A 16,657-nucleotide genomic window follows, 5' to 3' on the forward strand; every position below is an offset into this window, starting at 1 on the left:
TCTTAGAACTAAAAGCCCGTATGAACAGCCTCTGGAATCTGTACCAAGAAAGGACTTGGGCTTGTGGGGAGTGCTTTTGGAGTGCATAATGAGTTGTCCAAAATGGCTGGTTTCAGAACAGGAAGGTGTTTAGAAGTAACCCCAAGGAAGAAAAGAGGATATACCTACGCTTTTCATTGCTTGCTAATGAAAGTGGCTGAAAATGTCCCGAGGACAGAGTAACAAGAAGAATTTCATACTAAGCTGGGCATCATGGGATGCACTTGTTATTAGTTTTAGGAAGGGCTAAGGCAGGAGGATTTGAGGACAGCTTGGGCTACAGAGCCTGTCTAAAACTAAAACCTAAACAGCTGGAAATGTAGTCTGTTGGTACAGTGTTTGCCAAGGATGTAGGGAACAGGACTGCATAAACTTGCTCTAGAACAAGTCTGTAATCAGCACTCAGGAGGTGGAGGCAGGGGGATCACAGCTCAAGGCTATTCAATTTAAACAGTGAGTTGACCTGGAGGCCAGGCTGGGAGATACCGGTTCAAAAACCCAAAAGCTGTGTTGTGAATTTAATTCTCACTCAGGTCCAGGCAGGAAAGTCTAGTTTGAAGCTGCAGAATAGATACTAGAACAAAATACCCCACAAACCCAACCCAACCCCATATTGCCTTGTCGCCAGACCTAGATGTCCTATTCACTGCAAACACATACAAAACCAGACTTACCTTGAATCGAGCTTCTTCCCAAATACCCACTCCCTTTTGTATTTCCACCTAAGTTGGCTGTATCTATTTTTCTCGAACATTTTTCTTGTTCTAAGTCCCAAAAGTCCAGTGTTGTTACATACCTTAATGAGGATTAAAAATTATTTACGTGCGTATTCCATGATGAATGCACTGTCGTCAGGACAACCTGCAGGAGTCGGTCCTGTTTTACCAGGTAGGTCACAGGGATCAAATCCAGTTTGTCTCTTTACCCACTGAGCCATCTCTCTGGTTCCTCTTTATGAATCCTGACTTTGTCTATTTTCTATACTGCAATTGCGAGCACAGACCATCACCAAGTTTGCCTCAACTATTTAAAGACTTATTTTTTTTGCCAGCATACACATATATGTGCACCACATTTATGTCTCGTGGCAGCAGAAGCCAGAAAAGGGTGCCAGATACTGAGAACTGAACCCAGGACCTCTGCAAGATTAGCAAGTGTTATTGACTGCCGAGTCCCCATTATTTATCTCCTAATGAGTCTCAGATATTCAGATCTCACTCCATAATACATCTGTCAGTAAATCTGAATATGCTGCATTGTTCACTGTCCTGAGGTTCTCAGTGATGTATAAAGTATAGCTCCTTAGTTCTCAGCTTCCTAAGATTCTTGTTTCTTACTGCCAACATGATATATTTACTGTAGTTTGCTGAGAATCTGCCTCTGAATCTGCCACATTCTTTATGTTCAGCCTGGAATACCCACTCCTGTATATACAGCCAACTTCTGTCCTTCCTTGTCTGGGAGCTATCTTGAATATTAAGGCAAGTAACTTAAACCTCAGGATTTTCTTTCCACAAAAACTTTAAGACAAGGATCATCCAAAAAGGAATCATGATCTGAATGGTTTAGTTAGCAGAAAATCACTGGAGTAAAATATGAGACACACTCCAGAAAATACAAGTGCAACTGCAGTTTGCACATGGCATGAAAACTCATTATGAGTAAACAAGAAGTGGGTGAAAAATTGTAATTTATTGAAACTCAACTCAAAAAATATAAGATGCTGTAGTGTACAATATATTACACAAAGCACCCTTGGGTGCACATTCAAGTCAAGTAAGAACTTCCTACCGTTTCCCTAGCCCTCCCACCCTGGGACCTTAATATATGTTCCATATACAATCATGCACACTTAATTGGAAAAAGGAAGCCCCAGTATATTTTGATGTATTAAATAGCACCAAACAAGAGTACAGTTCCATTTTTTTTAATAAACAAACAAACAAAAATCCCAATCAAAAAACCAACTGGAGAGCTACTGGACGCCGCCAATACTGCTGACATAGATATTGTACATTCATGTAAATACACAGCCTATTCTACCCTAAGCCAGTGTGGCTGGTCCCCAGCCTTTGTTCACGTTGGCAAGTGTCCCCTCGCTGCAGTGCTGGAGCTAGGTGCTTCAAAAATAAAACAGTGATTTAGGAACTTCCCACACACAGCTCATCTGTCTTCTTAGTTGGAAACAGGTCTAATATTGGTGTGGAGAACTTAGATCTTTCAAGAACAACCACGGGCCGGAGATAATGAAGCTGCTTTAAGGCAAGCTCTCCACAGTCTGTTAATGCTTTGTCCAGTACGACCCTCAGGTTTTCCAAGGAAGGGACTGCCGCTGCTTCAGCGACTACTAATGGTGTGATTGCAGTCAGGTCCTCCGCAACTGGAGGGTCACTGGAAGAATGAGGTATGTCAACGGGAGGGTCGTTGTCATTCACTACGGTATTTGCCGCATTCCCTGTCAAGTCATTAGCAGGCTGAGAGGAGTTATTCAATGGTAAGTGCTCTGAAGGCTCCCAGTCATCAAAATCATCATCTTTCTCTTCACTTTCCTGAATAAATTTCAGAAAGGAAGATTCAAATCCCATAGGTTTGTAAGTCTTCAGATCAAATGACCTGGGCTGAGAATGCTTCCTAATGTTCTCTTTTGGGACCTGGGCTGCATTCTTGACAGTGTTCTCTTGCCCTGAACTATGATGCCCAGGTTCTTCTTTGATCCTTGATAAAGGCAGCTGAAAGTCTGTGAAGTATGTACCACTTTCTGTCCCACTGGGATTGGGTATGGGGCTTTCTATTTTACAGGGAGGAGACTTAACTATATCACACTGCTCCAAAGAAGTGGTTTCTGAAGTATGGTTGCATTTCAAAGTTCCCCTGTAGAGCAGAGTGTCTGCATCAAGAAGCGGGTTTCTTTCTGTACACTCTTTCTGACCATCCTGTTCAGGTAGGCAATTGGAATCAGTGTTCTGGAGGGGCATGCTGCTGTCCCCTGGGGAATGGCGCTCTGTGTGTACCAACTCACCACTACTATTTTCCTCTTTCTTTACACAGGGCTCTACTTCAGAAGGGGGCTCCTCCTTAATTTTGGTACCATACTTAACACAAACCACAAGGTTCTCCAGCTGCTGCTCTAAATAGGCACTATTCATCTGATGGGTGCGTTTGTAATGCCTCACAATGCTGCTCTCCAGCTTCACCACAGACAAGCATCCCTGAACCATGCATGGGTATTGGGTGTGCTCAGAATGCTCAACACACATATGGATAGCTTCTGCTCTAGTTTTAAAGCTAATTGGAGCTTTCTTATCTTTGAGTAAGCCACATTTTTTAGCTTTAGTATTAAATGGCCTTTTGGCAGTCTGCTGCTCCTGCCCCTGTGTCTGTTCCTGTGTCTGTTCCTGTGTCTGTCCCTGCGTCTGTACCTGCGCCTGCGCCTCAGGAGTCTGACACACTTTTTCACCTCTTAGGAGCCGCTCATTCGCTACTTTCTGGCTGCTGAATAGGCTGTCATAACTGTCCTTATGTCGGTAGTAGACATGCTGGAAGTAGTTACTTCGGTGGCTGAAAATCTGGCCACAGCCATTCAGAGTACAATGGATTTCATAATCCGAATGGATTTCTCCTTCAATATTATGCTGTTCTAACAGGTGGTGTTTCAACTTACTGAATGAATAAAAAACAGCAGGGCACTGAGGCTGGTTACAGGAAAACCTGGCTGCAGACTCAGTCTCCGAAAGCACTTTAGACTCTTCAATGTGGTCTAGGTTATGAGAGTCACTGCAGTGCTTAGCCAGGGCCTTGGAGCACAGGAAGCGCTTGTTACAGTCCTTATATTTGCAAGCAAAGAGCTTTTTACATTTTACAAGTTCCCTTTTGGTTCTTGCTTTGTCCTTCTCTAAGCACAACTGCTCTTTGTTGTACTGGTGCACAGTTCTGTAGTGGCGAATCAGACCTTTTAGATTGGTAAATGAAGAGTTGCAAGTTTTGTGGATACAATGGAATGGTTTGTGGTACTTATTCAAAATATAGCACAGATTTCCTTTAGCAACGGTCCGCCTGCTTCCTCTCCCCTCTCTCCCTTCCCCCTCTTCTCTGTGGCTGCCTATCGGTGATGAAATACCAGATACCTTACTTTCTGTTTCCTCACAAGAGGACTCCAAGTCTGTTTCTGAGCTGCATTCATCCTTTTTAGAACGACACTGGGACGTCTCTGAGTTACTGTTGGGACCAAGTTCTGCAGAGCAGTCACCTTTCAGTCTGTCTACTGAGCACGGCCCTTCATGATCACATTTCTCACTGTCTAACAGTCTGTGGGTTGCCCTGTCACTGCCAATCTGATGTTTGTTTTTATAATGAATCCTAAGGTGTGTTTTTCTTGTAAATGACCTTTGGCAGATGTGACACCGGAATGGAGAATACCGGTGCTGAAACATGGATAATTGAAGGACCTTCTCTTTAGAATAATTATGCTTCTTAAGATAATGCATTAGTAAAGCCTCTCTGGTCACAAATTCGTATTTGCATCCTTGAAGCTCACAGAAGAAAGGCTTAGCTGCCAACTGTGCAAGGTATTGACTTGGCATATTTTCATCCTGATTCTGAAGGTTAAGGTCTGAAATGGAAGATGGGACTGACTGAAGAGACTTAGCACTACTAGATGGGCACCCCTGCAATGACCCTGAGAAAGAGCCATGTGCTATGGAGTTCTTCAAGCTTAGATGTTTCAAACGTAACAGGAGTTCCAACATGGTGTCCTCTGTACACGGCCTTTTAGAAGAACAAATGGAAGGTTCGGGGGAATAGCCTCGATGGTCCCGCTTGCATTTGCCGTGAACACTGTGCTCTGGACCTTCATCTGGGGAGTCACTATTTGTATCAGAGCTGGGTTTAGGCTCTGCATCAAACTTGTCAGCCTGATTATGTTTATCACTCAAGCAGGTAAAGAGGTCTTTTGTCTTCACCCTTCTTGACTTGCAGTGATAGGGATGCACCTTCCGCAGATGTTTCTGCATCCCTCTTGCGTTTTTGTAGGTGGATCCACAGCCGTCAAAACCACAGGTGAATTTAGTTCCGTCAAAACAAATGGCTACATTGGAGCACTTCTCTTTTAAACTGGAGGGTACAAAGACTTTCTCATGAGATAGTAATAGGTCCTGCATGGTTTCAGAGTGATCTAGTGTGTCAATTAATTCCTCATTTATTGAAGTAGAAGAGCTGTGACTTAACAGATCACTAGAATTGCTGTCACTGTTGTCTTTCAGGTTTTCTGCAGTGTCTATGTGAGCACTAGCTGATCCTGCACAGAAAAGAAGATCTTCAGGAGAATGGGACTTATCAGTTTGGTCAAGTAGATGAGGCTGGTCCATACAATCTTGCTTCCCACCTGCTGCAGGTTCCTCGAGTTTCACTGATTTCTTTAATTCTTCATCTGGGCTTTCAACATTATGCATTGAGAGGTGGTTTTGATATTCAATTTTGGAATAATAGAACTTTTTACAGCCAAGGACATTACATGTGTAGGATGCATCCCTAAAGTGTTGTGCTTCATGGTGGTAAAGCTGACCCAAGTCACTGAACACAATATTACAGCCATTCAATTCACATTTATAACGAAGGTCATCATGCTTTTGTTTGTGGTTAAGGAGTTCATTCACTGATCCAAACCTTGCATAGCAATCTATAGAAACACACATATAAGGTTGCGGACCACAATGCACCTGCTCATGCTCTCGTAGGTGAAAAGCAGACATGAAATGCCTTCGGCAATAAGTACACTTCTCTCTTCTATTTTTCATATCCAAGTAGTGCTTGGCATTTTCATCATTATTTTGGTGTTCAGCTTTAAGATGCACACTTAGGTACTTAAACTGTTTGAACACACGGGAACAGTCTGTACCAGGGCATGGGTACAAGTCTCTGTCTTGCAGGCGGCAGTCTTCTAACTTACTAAATGTGACATATTCATGAGACTCTCCTTTGGCTTGTTCACTCAATGACTGATTTGGTTCTAGACTTCCAGTAGGACTCTTGGGATAAATACCCCTTTGAGAGCCTTTCAACAGTAATTTCTTTCTAGAGCGGTCTCTTCGGCTTGGTGGCATTTTAACATGTTCCATTACATGAGGAACAAATAGTTCTTTTCTCTTAAATTTTTTAATACAAACTGGACAGGTGTATATACCATCTTCCATGTGCATCTTGGAATGATGAAGAATCCTAGCCTCTATGCATTCCCGTTTACACAACAAACAGAAGAACTTGTACTGCAGCCACCTCTGGTACCTCTCAGAGGAACCGATGGGCTTTTTATCTCTTTTCTCCTTATTCTGATCGGCCAGATTTCTTCTATATTGTTTATCTTCTTTACCTTCATCATAGTCACTGAGAAATGACTCTAGGACATCTGTATCATTAATAGACATTTCATAGCCACTTAAGTCATCATCAGAATCTGAGGCTTCTTGTCCCAAGAGTTGGTGGCAGTGTCGTTTCAAAGTTTTCCAGTCCCAAAATTCAGGATCGAAGGGCCAGTGGGCTTTTAAAGCTAGTAAGAGCTCACATCGGAGAGAATTTGGAACTGGTGCATTTTCTTCATCAAATTTTTGATCTGGCTGCAAATACAGTTCTTCCAGCATATTGAATCCATCCAAACTTGGTTCAATTAAAAATTCTGTAAGCTGACAGGCTCGTCTAACTTCCAAATCTTCTGGTAAAAGACAGGAGATTGTTTTACAGACTGAAGCTTTCATCTCTTCATCTTCACTTGATCTAAGCTGAAGAGCTCTAACACACAGTAAAACTGAGACCCCAATACCAGCATCTTGTGCCTGTAAGTAAAAGAAGAAGTCAAGGTCAGTCTTGTCACACACAAAAAATTACATTCACTTCTGCGGCTAAGATATTTTAACTTCTCAAAACCTTCAGAGTTCATGGCATGTGTCTATAATACCAGTATTTGGGAGGTTGAGACAGGAGGATTATTAGTGACCAGTTAGGGTGAAGCAGAGTTGGAGGTTGGCCTGAACTATCTTAGTAAAAACATGTTTTGCCAGGTGGTGGTGACGCATGCCTTTAATCCCAGCACACAGGAGGCAGAGACAGGCGGATCACTGTGAGTTCGAGGACAGTCTGGGCTACAGAGCGAGCTCCAGGAAAGGCTTCAAAGCTACAGAGAAACCCTGTCTCGAAAAACCAACCAACCAACCAAACAAACAAACAAAAAACATGTTTCAAAAATAAACAGGGCCAGTGAGATAGCCCAGCAGATAAAGGCATTTTATCTATAAAGACAATAGTATAAGTTATATTATTATATTATATTCTTCAGTATGTTTTTCTGTTTATTGTATAGTGGGAATGCAGAGTCCAGGATTCTTCATTCTAAGATGCACATGGAAGATAGAATATATGCCTTTATACATATAAAATTTAAGAAAAAAGAACTTTTTGCTCTGTAAGTAATGGAACATGTTAAAACGCCACCAAACAAAAAAGTCCACCCTAAAAAAAAATTTTTTTTTAACCACTTAACCAACAACTAAAAACATAGTACCATCAACAAAAGATTTTAATTCTTGATTTTTTTATTTTTTTTATTTTTTGAGACAGGGTTTCTCTGTGTTGATGTTGCTGTCCTGGAACTCTGTAGGCTGGCCTCAAACTCAGAGATCTGCCTGCTTCTGCCTCCCAAGTGCTGGGGTTAAAGTCACATTTATATCCTTTTTGTCATAATATGCAAAGGACTGAATTAGATGCTGTAATTATGCAACAAAGTATATTTACAGTTACACAGCATGGTATACTGGCTTACCACCAGGCACTGCTGCTGATGGTACTGTATACTGAAGCAGTCCTTACCCTTTGATGAAATTCCCCACGAGCCAAATATAAAAACAATAAATGCACATGAGTTCAAAGGATTTTGGGGTAAATGAGCTCAACGAAAGATTAAAAAAAAAAAAAAAAGAATGGTGTTATGCTGGCCAAAATGGACAGTTTAGACCTAGGTATTTAGCAGATACCTGTAACTCTAGCACTGAAATAACTGATCAAACAAAAACAGAGGGCGTAAGTAATAGGTAAGGAGGAAACACGGTATACAAGTAATTATAAAGTTGAATTTAAGGAACTCTTTGTATGAAAAACACCTGGTTTTTCAGAGCCCTAATACTAAATCCTTCTCCAATTTCTCCTTAAAGAATTTTTGGGGGTTGGGGATTTAGCTCAGTGGTAGCAAGCGCAAGGCCCTGGGTTTGGTCCTCAGCTCAGGAAAAAAAAAAAAAAAAGAAGAATTTTTTTGTACATTTCAGTCAAAGATGTAATCAAATCTCAGTCTTCTATGGAGTAGGAGATAGAGTAACAACTCCTCAGAAAGTAGTTCAAACTCACAAAAAAGATATGGTCACAAAAATAAAAAATTACTGTATATTTGTCTTTATCAGACTGAAATGGAAGACACAGAGTGAGTGAGGAGAGGGACGTGTGGCAGGGGGTTTAATATGCAGTGGCTGACAGCAAAGACTAGCGTCAACTCCAAGCCTCAGCTTCTTTATTGGTAAAATGGTAATAGTACTAGGCAGTATTCCATTTTCCTTATGGTTATTATATCAATGAAATAAGAGAACATAAGATGACTGCCACAATATATAGTGAGCATTCAAGAGTTTGAGAAACAATATGATAGGTAATTTTTCTGTGTTGGGCATCATTCATAATTATAGAACATAGGACTGGAGAAATGACTCAGTGGTTGAGAGCAGTGGACCTGGGTTTGGTTCCCAGCACCCACACAACATCTCATAACCATCTGTAACACCATTCTAAGGGATCTGACAACCCCATCTAATCTCCATGGGTACCAGGCATGGCAACAGTACATCGACATGAAAGCAAAATACTCATACACATAAAAATTTTAAAATCTGAAAAAAAAACCCCTGTAAATAAAAGGAAATAATTGTATGAATTTGCAGAGTTTTAACATAGCCTAGTTATTCTGGATAAAATTTCCTGAATTTATTAAAAAACAATTTAAAAAAGGCTCAGGAGATTCAACTGTTCAAACTTCAAGCAATCTATCTCCAGAGTCTAGGGTATTAACAGTTTCACACTTTACAATCTCTTCTCACTCTTTGTTTTGTTTTGAGCTGGGGAAGAGAGCATGCTTGCCACAGCAATCATGTGCTAGTCAGAGGACAACCTTGGGCCATGTCATTAATACAAGCACTATAATGACAGAGCCTTGCAAATTCTAGGCCAGTCCACCACAAAGCTATAATCCCAGTCCTTAGTCAGTTGAGCAGAATTTGCTATAGTATAGCTCACTTTGGACTTGAACTTGTGATTCTTCTATTTTGCTTTGCAAGTACTGGGATTGTAAACGGTTATGCACCACTTGATTTTTTAAGTAGTTACAAAGTCACCAGTAACAATGAAATATATCCTAGCCTCTCCTGCAGCTGGATGGTGCACATGCATGTGCAAAATATCTTGGTTAGGATGGTGTGTCACGGTATAATCTGCCCTTCTACCTTTTCCTTCCTGCTCTATAAAATATCATGTCAGGATTGGAATAGTTAGGTCATATAGCCTAAGGCTTAAAACTAGTATGGAAGATATGTGTGCTTTCTATATGCATAGTCTATAAAGCAACCTAGATTACATTTCTATATGAAAAAGAAAGATTTCTGTGTAGCCCCCATTAATGGACTTGAGTTAAGAATCTCATAAAGAGAGCCCATACCTAGTTCCTCCTTCCCTTCATTTCTCTTTTCTCCTTCCAATGAACATCATGTGAAGATGAGGCAAGGATAGCCCACACCCATACCCAGAGTTCTGGTGCTACAGGTGCACTGAAATTCCCTACCCAAAAACTACTTTCTCTACTATCTAGCAGCTTCCTTGTTATTCTGCACAGAATTAAAAAATAACCCCTAGTAGCTGTCATTGGTGGCTCATGCATATAGTGTCTGTATTATGAAAGCCCAAACAGCAAGACTGCTTTGAGTTTGAGGATAGCCTGGGCTACATAGCAAGATCTTGTTTAAAAACAAACAAATAAACAAAAGAAAAACCTAAATAGGGCTGGAGAGATGACTCAATGGTTAAGAGCACTGGCTGCTCTTCCAGAAGACCTGCATTTGATTTCCAGCATCCACACAGTGGCTTATAACCATCTGTAAATGCCAGTTCCAGGGATCCAACACCCAGCCTGGGCCTTTGCAGGCACCAGACATACACATGGTACACATAATAGAGCAAAACACCCATAATCATACACTAAATATTTTTTAAGCCCATAAAAAAATGAAATAAAATAATCCCTCTTGGTTGGCATTCAACTTTACATCATCTCTCCCTCTCGAGGGTGACTGAGTATGTAAGTATGTTATCGTGTTCATGTGATAACAAAAGGGACTTTGCAGATAATAAAGTTTCAAATCAGTTGACCTTAAGTAAGTATACTATCCAGATTGGCTCTTTAAATCCAGGTCTAGACAGGACCTACAGTAAGATGGCCAGTAGACAAGAGTATGTGCTGTTAAAACTGGTAACCTGAGGTTGAGAGAACCAATTCCTCTACTCTCTCATGTACACGTACACACAGAGAAAAAAAAAAATTTTTTTTTTGAGCTGAGGATCGAACCCAGGCCACTGAGCTAAATCCCAACCACCACCGCCGCCGCCCCCTCCCCCTTTTTTTTAAGAGACATAAATCTAGGTTAAGAAGTTCAGGCCAGGAGCTGGAGAGATGACTCAGTGGTTAAGAGCACACACTGCTCATTGTTCCAGAGGACCTAGGCTTATTTTCCAGCACCACATGGCAGCTTCCATGATCCCAGTTTCTCATCCCAGCACTCAGGACCACAATGAGACACGCAGGGCATTGGTTCAAGGTTGGTCTCCAAATCAGGCATGGTAGTATACATAATGAAACCAAAACTTGAGGGGAGGCAGAGGACCAAGCATTTAATGGCATCCTGCATTACTTGACACCTTGTCTCAAAAAACCAAACCAAACCTGTGGCTCCTTAGAGTCAGTCTGCAAATCAGAGGCAGGGTCAACTCCACCATTTTAGATTCTCTTTATCCAACAAAGAATTCCCTAAGAAGCTGCCACAACCAGCAAGGACAGCAGAAACTACTCACTTCAGTCTGTATGACTCTAATCAGGCAAAACAAATGCTGCTGTGTTTTAGCTATGACACCGAACTGCCGGCAGCGCTCCAAAAATGTCTCCAGAGACGGGTCGGTTCTTCTCTGCAGTTTACTCCAGAAGAGAGTCAGCTCCCTGGGAAAGAAGATGGTTGTATGAAATATGGAAACTGGTGTTTGCTGCCCAACTCTTGAGGCCCCTTTTTTTTTGAGCCAATGAAATTAGGCTGACAATACAGACACAGAAACTAAATGAAAAGCTAGCTGTCTACGTCTCCCACTACTTCCCCCCAATAAGGTAACACCGTGAAGAATCCGTCCTCAAAGTTCTGATTCCTTACTTGTCTGTCCAAAGACAAAACACAACTCTTTCCTTTATTATGACACTAACTTTCCCCCCTTTACTTAGATCCCTGCTTCCTGTAAAAGGTTTAATTTTTACATTGGTCATTAGTTATACTGAGTGAATTAAACCCTGTTCTATCTAAGTGGGCAAGTACTAAGGAAATCTATGTAGCCTGTCAACATCCTAATAGACACTTAATTTCTGGCTCTAAAATGTGATGGTGCTGTTAGGCCTAATGCTTAATGCTTAAAGCTTAAATAAAATGGCATTCTGGGAAATAGTTCAAACACAGAAATTCTACAAATATTCATTATGAAGGCAATGAAAAGCTTGAAGGAATTAAATTTTTAATCTGAAACCAGGGTTTCAGGTGTCATTACCTAGACCATGCTGGTCTTGAACTCAGAGGTCTTACTGCCTCTACCTCCCTAGTGCTAGAACTAAAGGCCTGTAGTATCACACCAAGCCAACTGTTCACTTTCACTCAGAAAACCACTTTATTCAGGTTTAAGCATTTCAACAGAAACTTAACAGAAAACTAAACAGAATTTAGTACAAAACTCTAAATGAGACTCTGATAAATTACATATGCTAGGAAATAAAGGGGAGAGAGTTGGAGAGACAGTTCATCAATTAAGAGCACTTGCAGAGAATGCAGGTTCAGTTCCCAGCATGCATATGGAGGCTTACAACCATGACTCCAACTCTAGGGAATCCCACTTTCTCCTGGCATCTGAGGGCACAAGGCATGCATGTGGTTCACGTATTTACATGCAGGTGAAATATTCATGCATATAAAATAAAAATAAATCTTAAATAAAAGGAATGCCTGAAGGCAGGAGTGGTGGTATATGCCTGTAATCCTAGCACTTGGGAGGCAGAGGCAGGTAGATCTCTGTGAACTCAAAGAAGCATGGTCTACTCAGTGAGTTCCAGGCCAGCCAGGACTATGTAGACAGATACTGCCCCAAAAATAAACAAACATTTACTTATTTGCTTGTGTGCTCATTCATTCATTCATTCATTCATTCAATTTATACTGCCCCAAAAATAAACAAACATTTACTTATTTGCTCCTGTGCTTGCTTATTTATTTATTTATTTATTTATTTATTTATTTATTTATTTATTTATTTATTATTTATTTGGTGTGTAGTGTTCTACTTGCATGTATGCCTGCCAGTCAGGAGAGGGCACCAGAGCTCCAGGACCATGTTTCAAAAATAAACATTTACTCTTTCTTCATTCATTCATTCACTGTATATACAGTGTTCTGTCTGCAAGCCAGAAGAGGGTACCAGATCTCATTACAGATGGTTGGGAGCCACTATGTGGTTGCTGGGAATTGAACTCAGGACCTTTGAAAGAGCAGCCAGTGATCTTAACCTTTGCGCTATCTCTCCAGCTCAACAAACAATTTTTAAAAATATATGTATGTGAAGGCTGGGGAGATAGTTCAGTGGTATAACACTTGCTTAGTATGGGCAAAACCCCTAAATCCCATCTTAAAGGCTCTCTGTGTGCAAAATCTATTGAACAAAAGCCAGTTACAGATCATGAAGATTGAAGGATACACAATGTAAACTACCTAAAATTTACTATTTAAAGCCAGGTAATGGTAGCACATGTGTAGTCTTGCCACTTCAGGGGCTGTTAGGAGCACTGTTATCAGTTCAATAGCCTGGGCTACATAGTGACAATGAGGTCAGCTGGGATGCACAGTAAGAGCCAGTCTCAATAAAACAAATAAAGACAAAACACAAAAACCTTAGAAACTTCATTTAGGGCAAGAGAGATGGTTCAGTAATTAAGAGCACTCTTGATTTGCTGGGGAAGAGAATTCTGTTTCTAGCATCCGTGTTTAGAAGCTAACAGTTTGTAAATCCAGCTTCAGGGGACCTTATACCCTCCATTGGTCACTGCATGTATGTGCACATACCTGAGCTTACAGGAATACAGACACAGGCACACATGAACACAAGCATGCTTGCTCACCAGTTTGAAAATTAAAATACTCTCTGATCTTGCAGAGGACCCAAATTTGGATCCCAGCACCTAAGTTAGGAGGTACCCAAGTGCCTGTAACTCTTGCTCCAAAGAATCTGATGCCCTCTTGTGGACTTTGAGGGCACTCCAACATATGTGGCATACTCACGTAGATAAATATACACATAAATCTTTTTTAAAAATCAGCTGTGCCTTGGGAAGCAAAGGCAGGCTGATCTCTCAAGACTTTGGGCCAGCCACAGCTCTGATAGTGAGATCTTATCTCAAAGACAAACAAAACTAGGAACAACCAAAACAGTAGATCTGGTGTGGGTGGTGCACACCTTTAATCCTACCACGCAGAAGGCCAAAGTAGGTGGATCGCTACGAGCTGGAGGACAGCCTGGTGTACAACAGCAAGATCTTGTCTCAAAACAGCAGCAATGCGGCACCACGCCCCCACATATACAAAGGGGCAGGAGAAATGGCTCAACATTTGTTGTTCCTGCAGAAGACTTGGGTGTGATTCCCAGTACCCCCATGGCAGCTGACAACTGCCTGTAATTCCCGTTTTAGGGGATCTGCTACCTCCTTCAGACCTCTGAGGGCACTGAATTCACAGGTGTGCACACACATGTACTTGCAGATAAAACATCCATATGCATAAAAATAAATAAATATATATTTTGAAAGTGAATCGAGCTGGTGATCAAGCCTAGTTGATAACACTTGCCTACTCTATGTGAGGCAGTGAGTTCTACTCCTTGTTCTAAAAATAATGAAATATTATACAGCTGTAACCTGAACACTTAGGCTGAAGGAAGGTCATCTGAAGTCTGAGGCTAGCCTGGGTTACAAAGTGAATTTAAAGCTAGCCTAGGCTACAGTGTAAGTTCCTTCATAAAACACAAGTGATTCCTGTGTGTATTTCCAATGAGTAATCTTCGTATTATCTAATAAATTACATAAAAATTTATTTTAAAAATTAGGGAATTTATGGGGTTGGAGGGATAGCTCAGTGGTTAAGAGGACCAGGTTCAATTCCCAGTACCCACATGGCACTCACAGCTGTCTGTAACTCCAGTTCTAGGGGACCCAACACCCTCACATAGATACACATGCAGGCAAAACACCAATGCACATAAAATAAAAATAAACTTTAAAATATAAGGAAATTTTAGTTTATGGACAGTAGGAAACACAATTTGGGACAGATTTGGGTATTAAACAAGAATTTTAAACAGTGTTCAGTTTGATGACTAATTAAGGAAAAATATCCTAATGATGGCTACTGCAACAGCAACTGGTCTCTGTGGCCTCTTATTTTCCCACAAAACTGAGCAAAATAAAGTATGTCAGTCTTTTTCTGTGTGCTGGGACACAATTGTGTAATAAATGACATACAGGACTTTGGTATGTCACAGTCTGGTTGGGATAGAATAGCCACGTAAATACTCCACCAGAAGCAAAATGTTCAGCATACAAAGTTTAAATTCAGAAATGCTGGAGCAGACAAAGGATAGCCTATCAAACACAGAAAATGTGGCAAACAGAAAGTTCAACTGTCTGCCTTTGTTTCTAAAGCTGGAGAGTATCAACACACTGTAGTGCAGTGTTCAAAATGGTCCCTTCTCACTTACCAGCTGTTACTAGCACCGCTGCGCACCCCAGCATGCACACTCCTCCTCCTATTCTCTGACACACCCCGGCCCCAAATTGTATGCAGCTGGATTAATGGAAAAACTAAGTGATACAGCTTCTAAGAATGAAGACATGGTGAATGCTGCATTTTTGGTTTTGTTCTAAATTATTAAGATTTTTAAATGTCTTTGAAGACAACTTCCTCAGAATAAAAAAATATTCAAGGTGATAGATAGAGTTATATAGTTCATATTTCAAATACTATCTTTCTTGATAAAAATTCAAGACTGATGTTTTCTAGACATAAATTTACGGTATGTGCTGAAAAAGCTGTGTGACTTCGAGGCAGGGTTTCTCTGCGAAGCCCTGGATGTCCTGGAACTTACTCTGCCTCTGCCTCCCAAGTGCTAGGATTAAAGGTGCGTGCAACATCACTGCCCAGCTGCTGTGCGACTTTTTATTATGGTTATTTCAACTCTTCGTGTATTTTTTAATCTTGCCATTCCTCTTATCAAAACATGTCACGTAAGACTTTGTCTTTTGAAGTGAGTCCTTACTATGTAGCAGGCTAGCCTCAATCTCATGGCACACCCTTTCCCTCAGACTCCCAAATTCTGATATGATAGGTGTGAGCTATGACTCCAGCCTTAAAATACTTTTCTAAACAAGAACCATAGGTCCCTCCATCTTATATATACACAAAAGCTCCCAGCATAACAAAATAATCTTTCTTGAACAGAAATTCTGAGTTAAATTTTTCTTAGTTAAATTTCCTGTTTTGTGTGGTGATTATTTCTAACTCCACTATCTAGTTCCACTCCACAAAAAGGAGGAAACAGTTTTGTTTTTGTCTGTACTTAAATTCTATTTCTGTTTGAATTGCTTAGAAGAAGCTTTTTTAAAAAAAAAATCAGGTGTGGTGTGCTCACCTTTTTTTTTTTTTTAAAATATTTATTCATTATTATGTATACAGTATTCTATCTGCACATATTCCTGCAGGCCAGAAGAGGGCACCAGATCTCATTACACATGGTTGTGAGCCACCATGTGGTTGCTGGGAATTGAACTCAGGACTTTTGGAAGAGCAAGCAGTGCTCCTAACCTCTGAGCCATCTCTCCAGCCTGAAGAAGCTTTTTTAATGAAGTGTTAAGTAACTAAGATTTTCTTTCCTTTTTTGCATAGACAAAAAGGAAATCCCTATTGATCCCTTCCTGCTTCCAGAGAATGGCAGTAATCCTAGAGCCAGCTACAGGCTCACGTGAATAGTGGCTGAGTGAAGAAGGGGGTGGTGGACCCACTGTAAAAGACATGTCAAGAACACTAAACCATTGTGGGAAGAGGTTGGGAAGATGGTTCAGTGTGTGAAGTGCTTGCGTACAAGAGGGAAGACCTGAATTTGGGTCCCCGGTACCCATAAAATGCAGGGTGGGTGTGGAACACCTAGCTCCCTACTGGGAAGCTGGAGACAGGAGGGGCCCTGAGGCCTGCTGGCC

General features: G+C 41.0%; 1 protein-coding gene across 1 annotated transcript in view; it reads right to left on the reverse strand.

Moving 5' to 3' along the window:
• Window positions 1-1,712: 1,712 nt before the first annotated feature.
• Rlf (RLF zinc finger) overlaps window positions 1,713-16,657 on the reverse strand; it is a 68,877-nt gene continuing 53,932 nt past the window's right edge. The window contains exons 7-8 of the mRNA XM_036179114.1: window positions 11,185-11,326; window positions 1,713-6,863 (exon numbers count right to left, since the gene is read on the reverse strand). Coding sequence (XP_036035007.1) covers window positions 2,181-6,863; window positions 11,185-11,326 — 4,825 coding nt within the window. The 3' untranslated portion in view covers window positions 1,713-2,180. The remainder of the gene's footprint in view (window positions 6,864-11,184; window positions 11,327-16,657) is intronic.

Source organism: Onychomys torridus, chromosome 2, assembly GCF_903995425.1.
Source record: "Onychomys torridus chromosome 2, mOncTor1.1, whole genome shotgun sequence".
Lineage (NCBI taxonomy): Eukaryota > Metazoa > Chordata > Mammalia > Rodentia > Cricetidae > Onychomys > Onychomys torridus.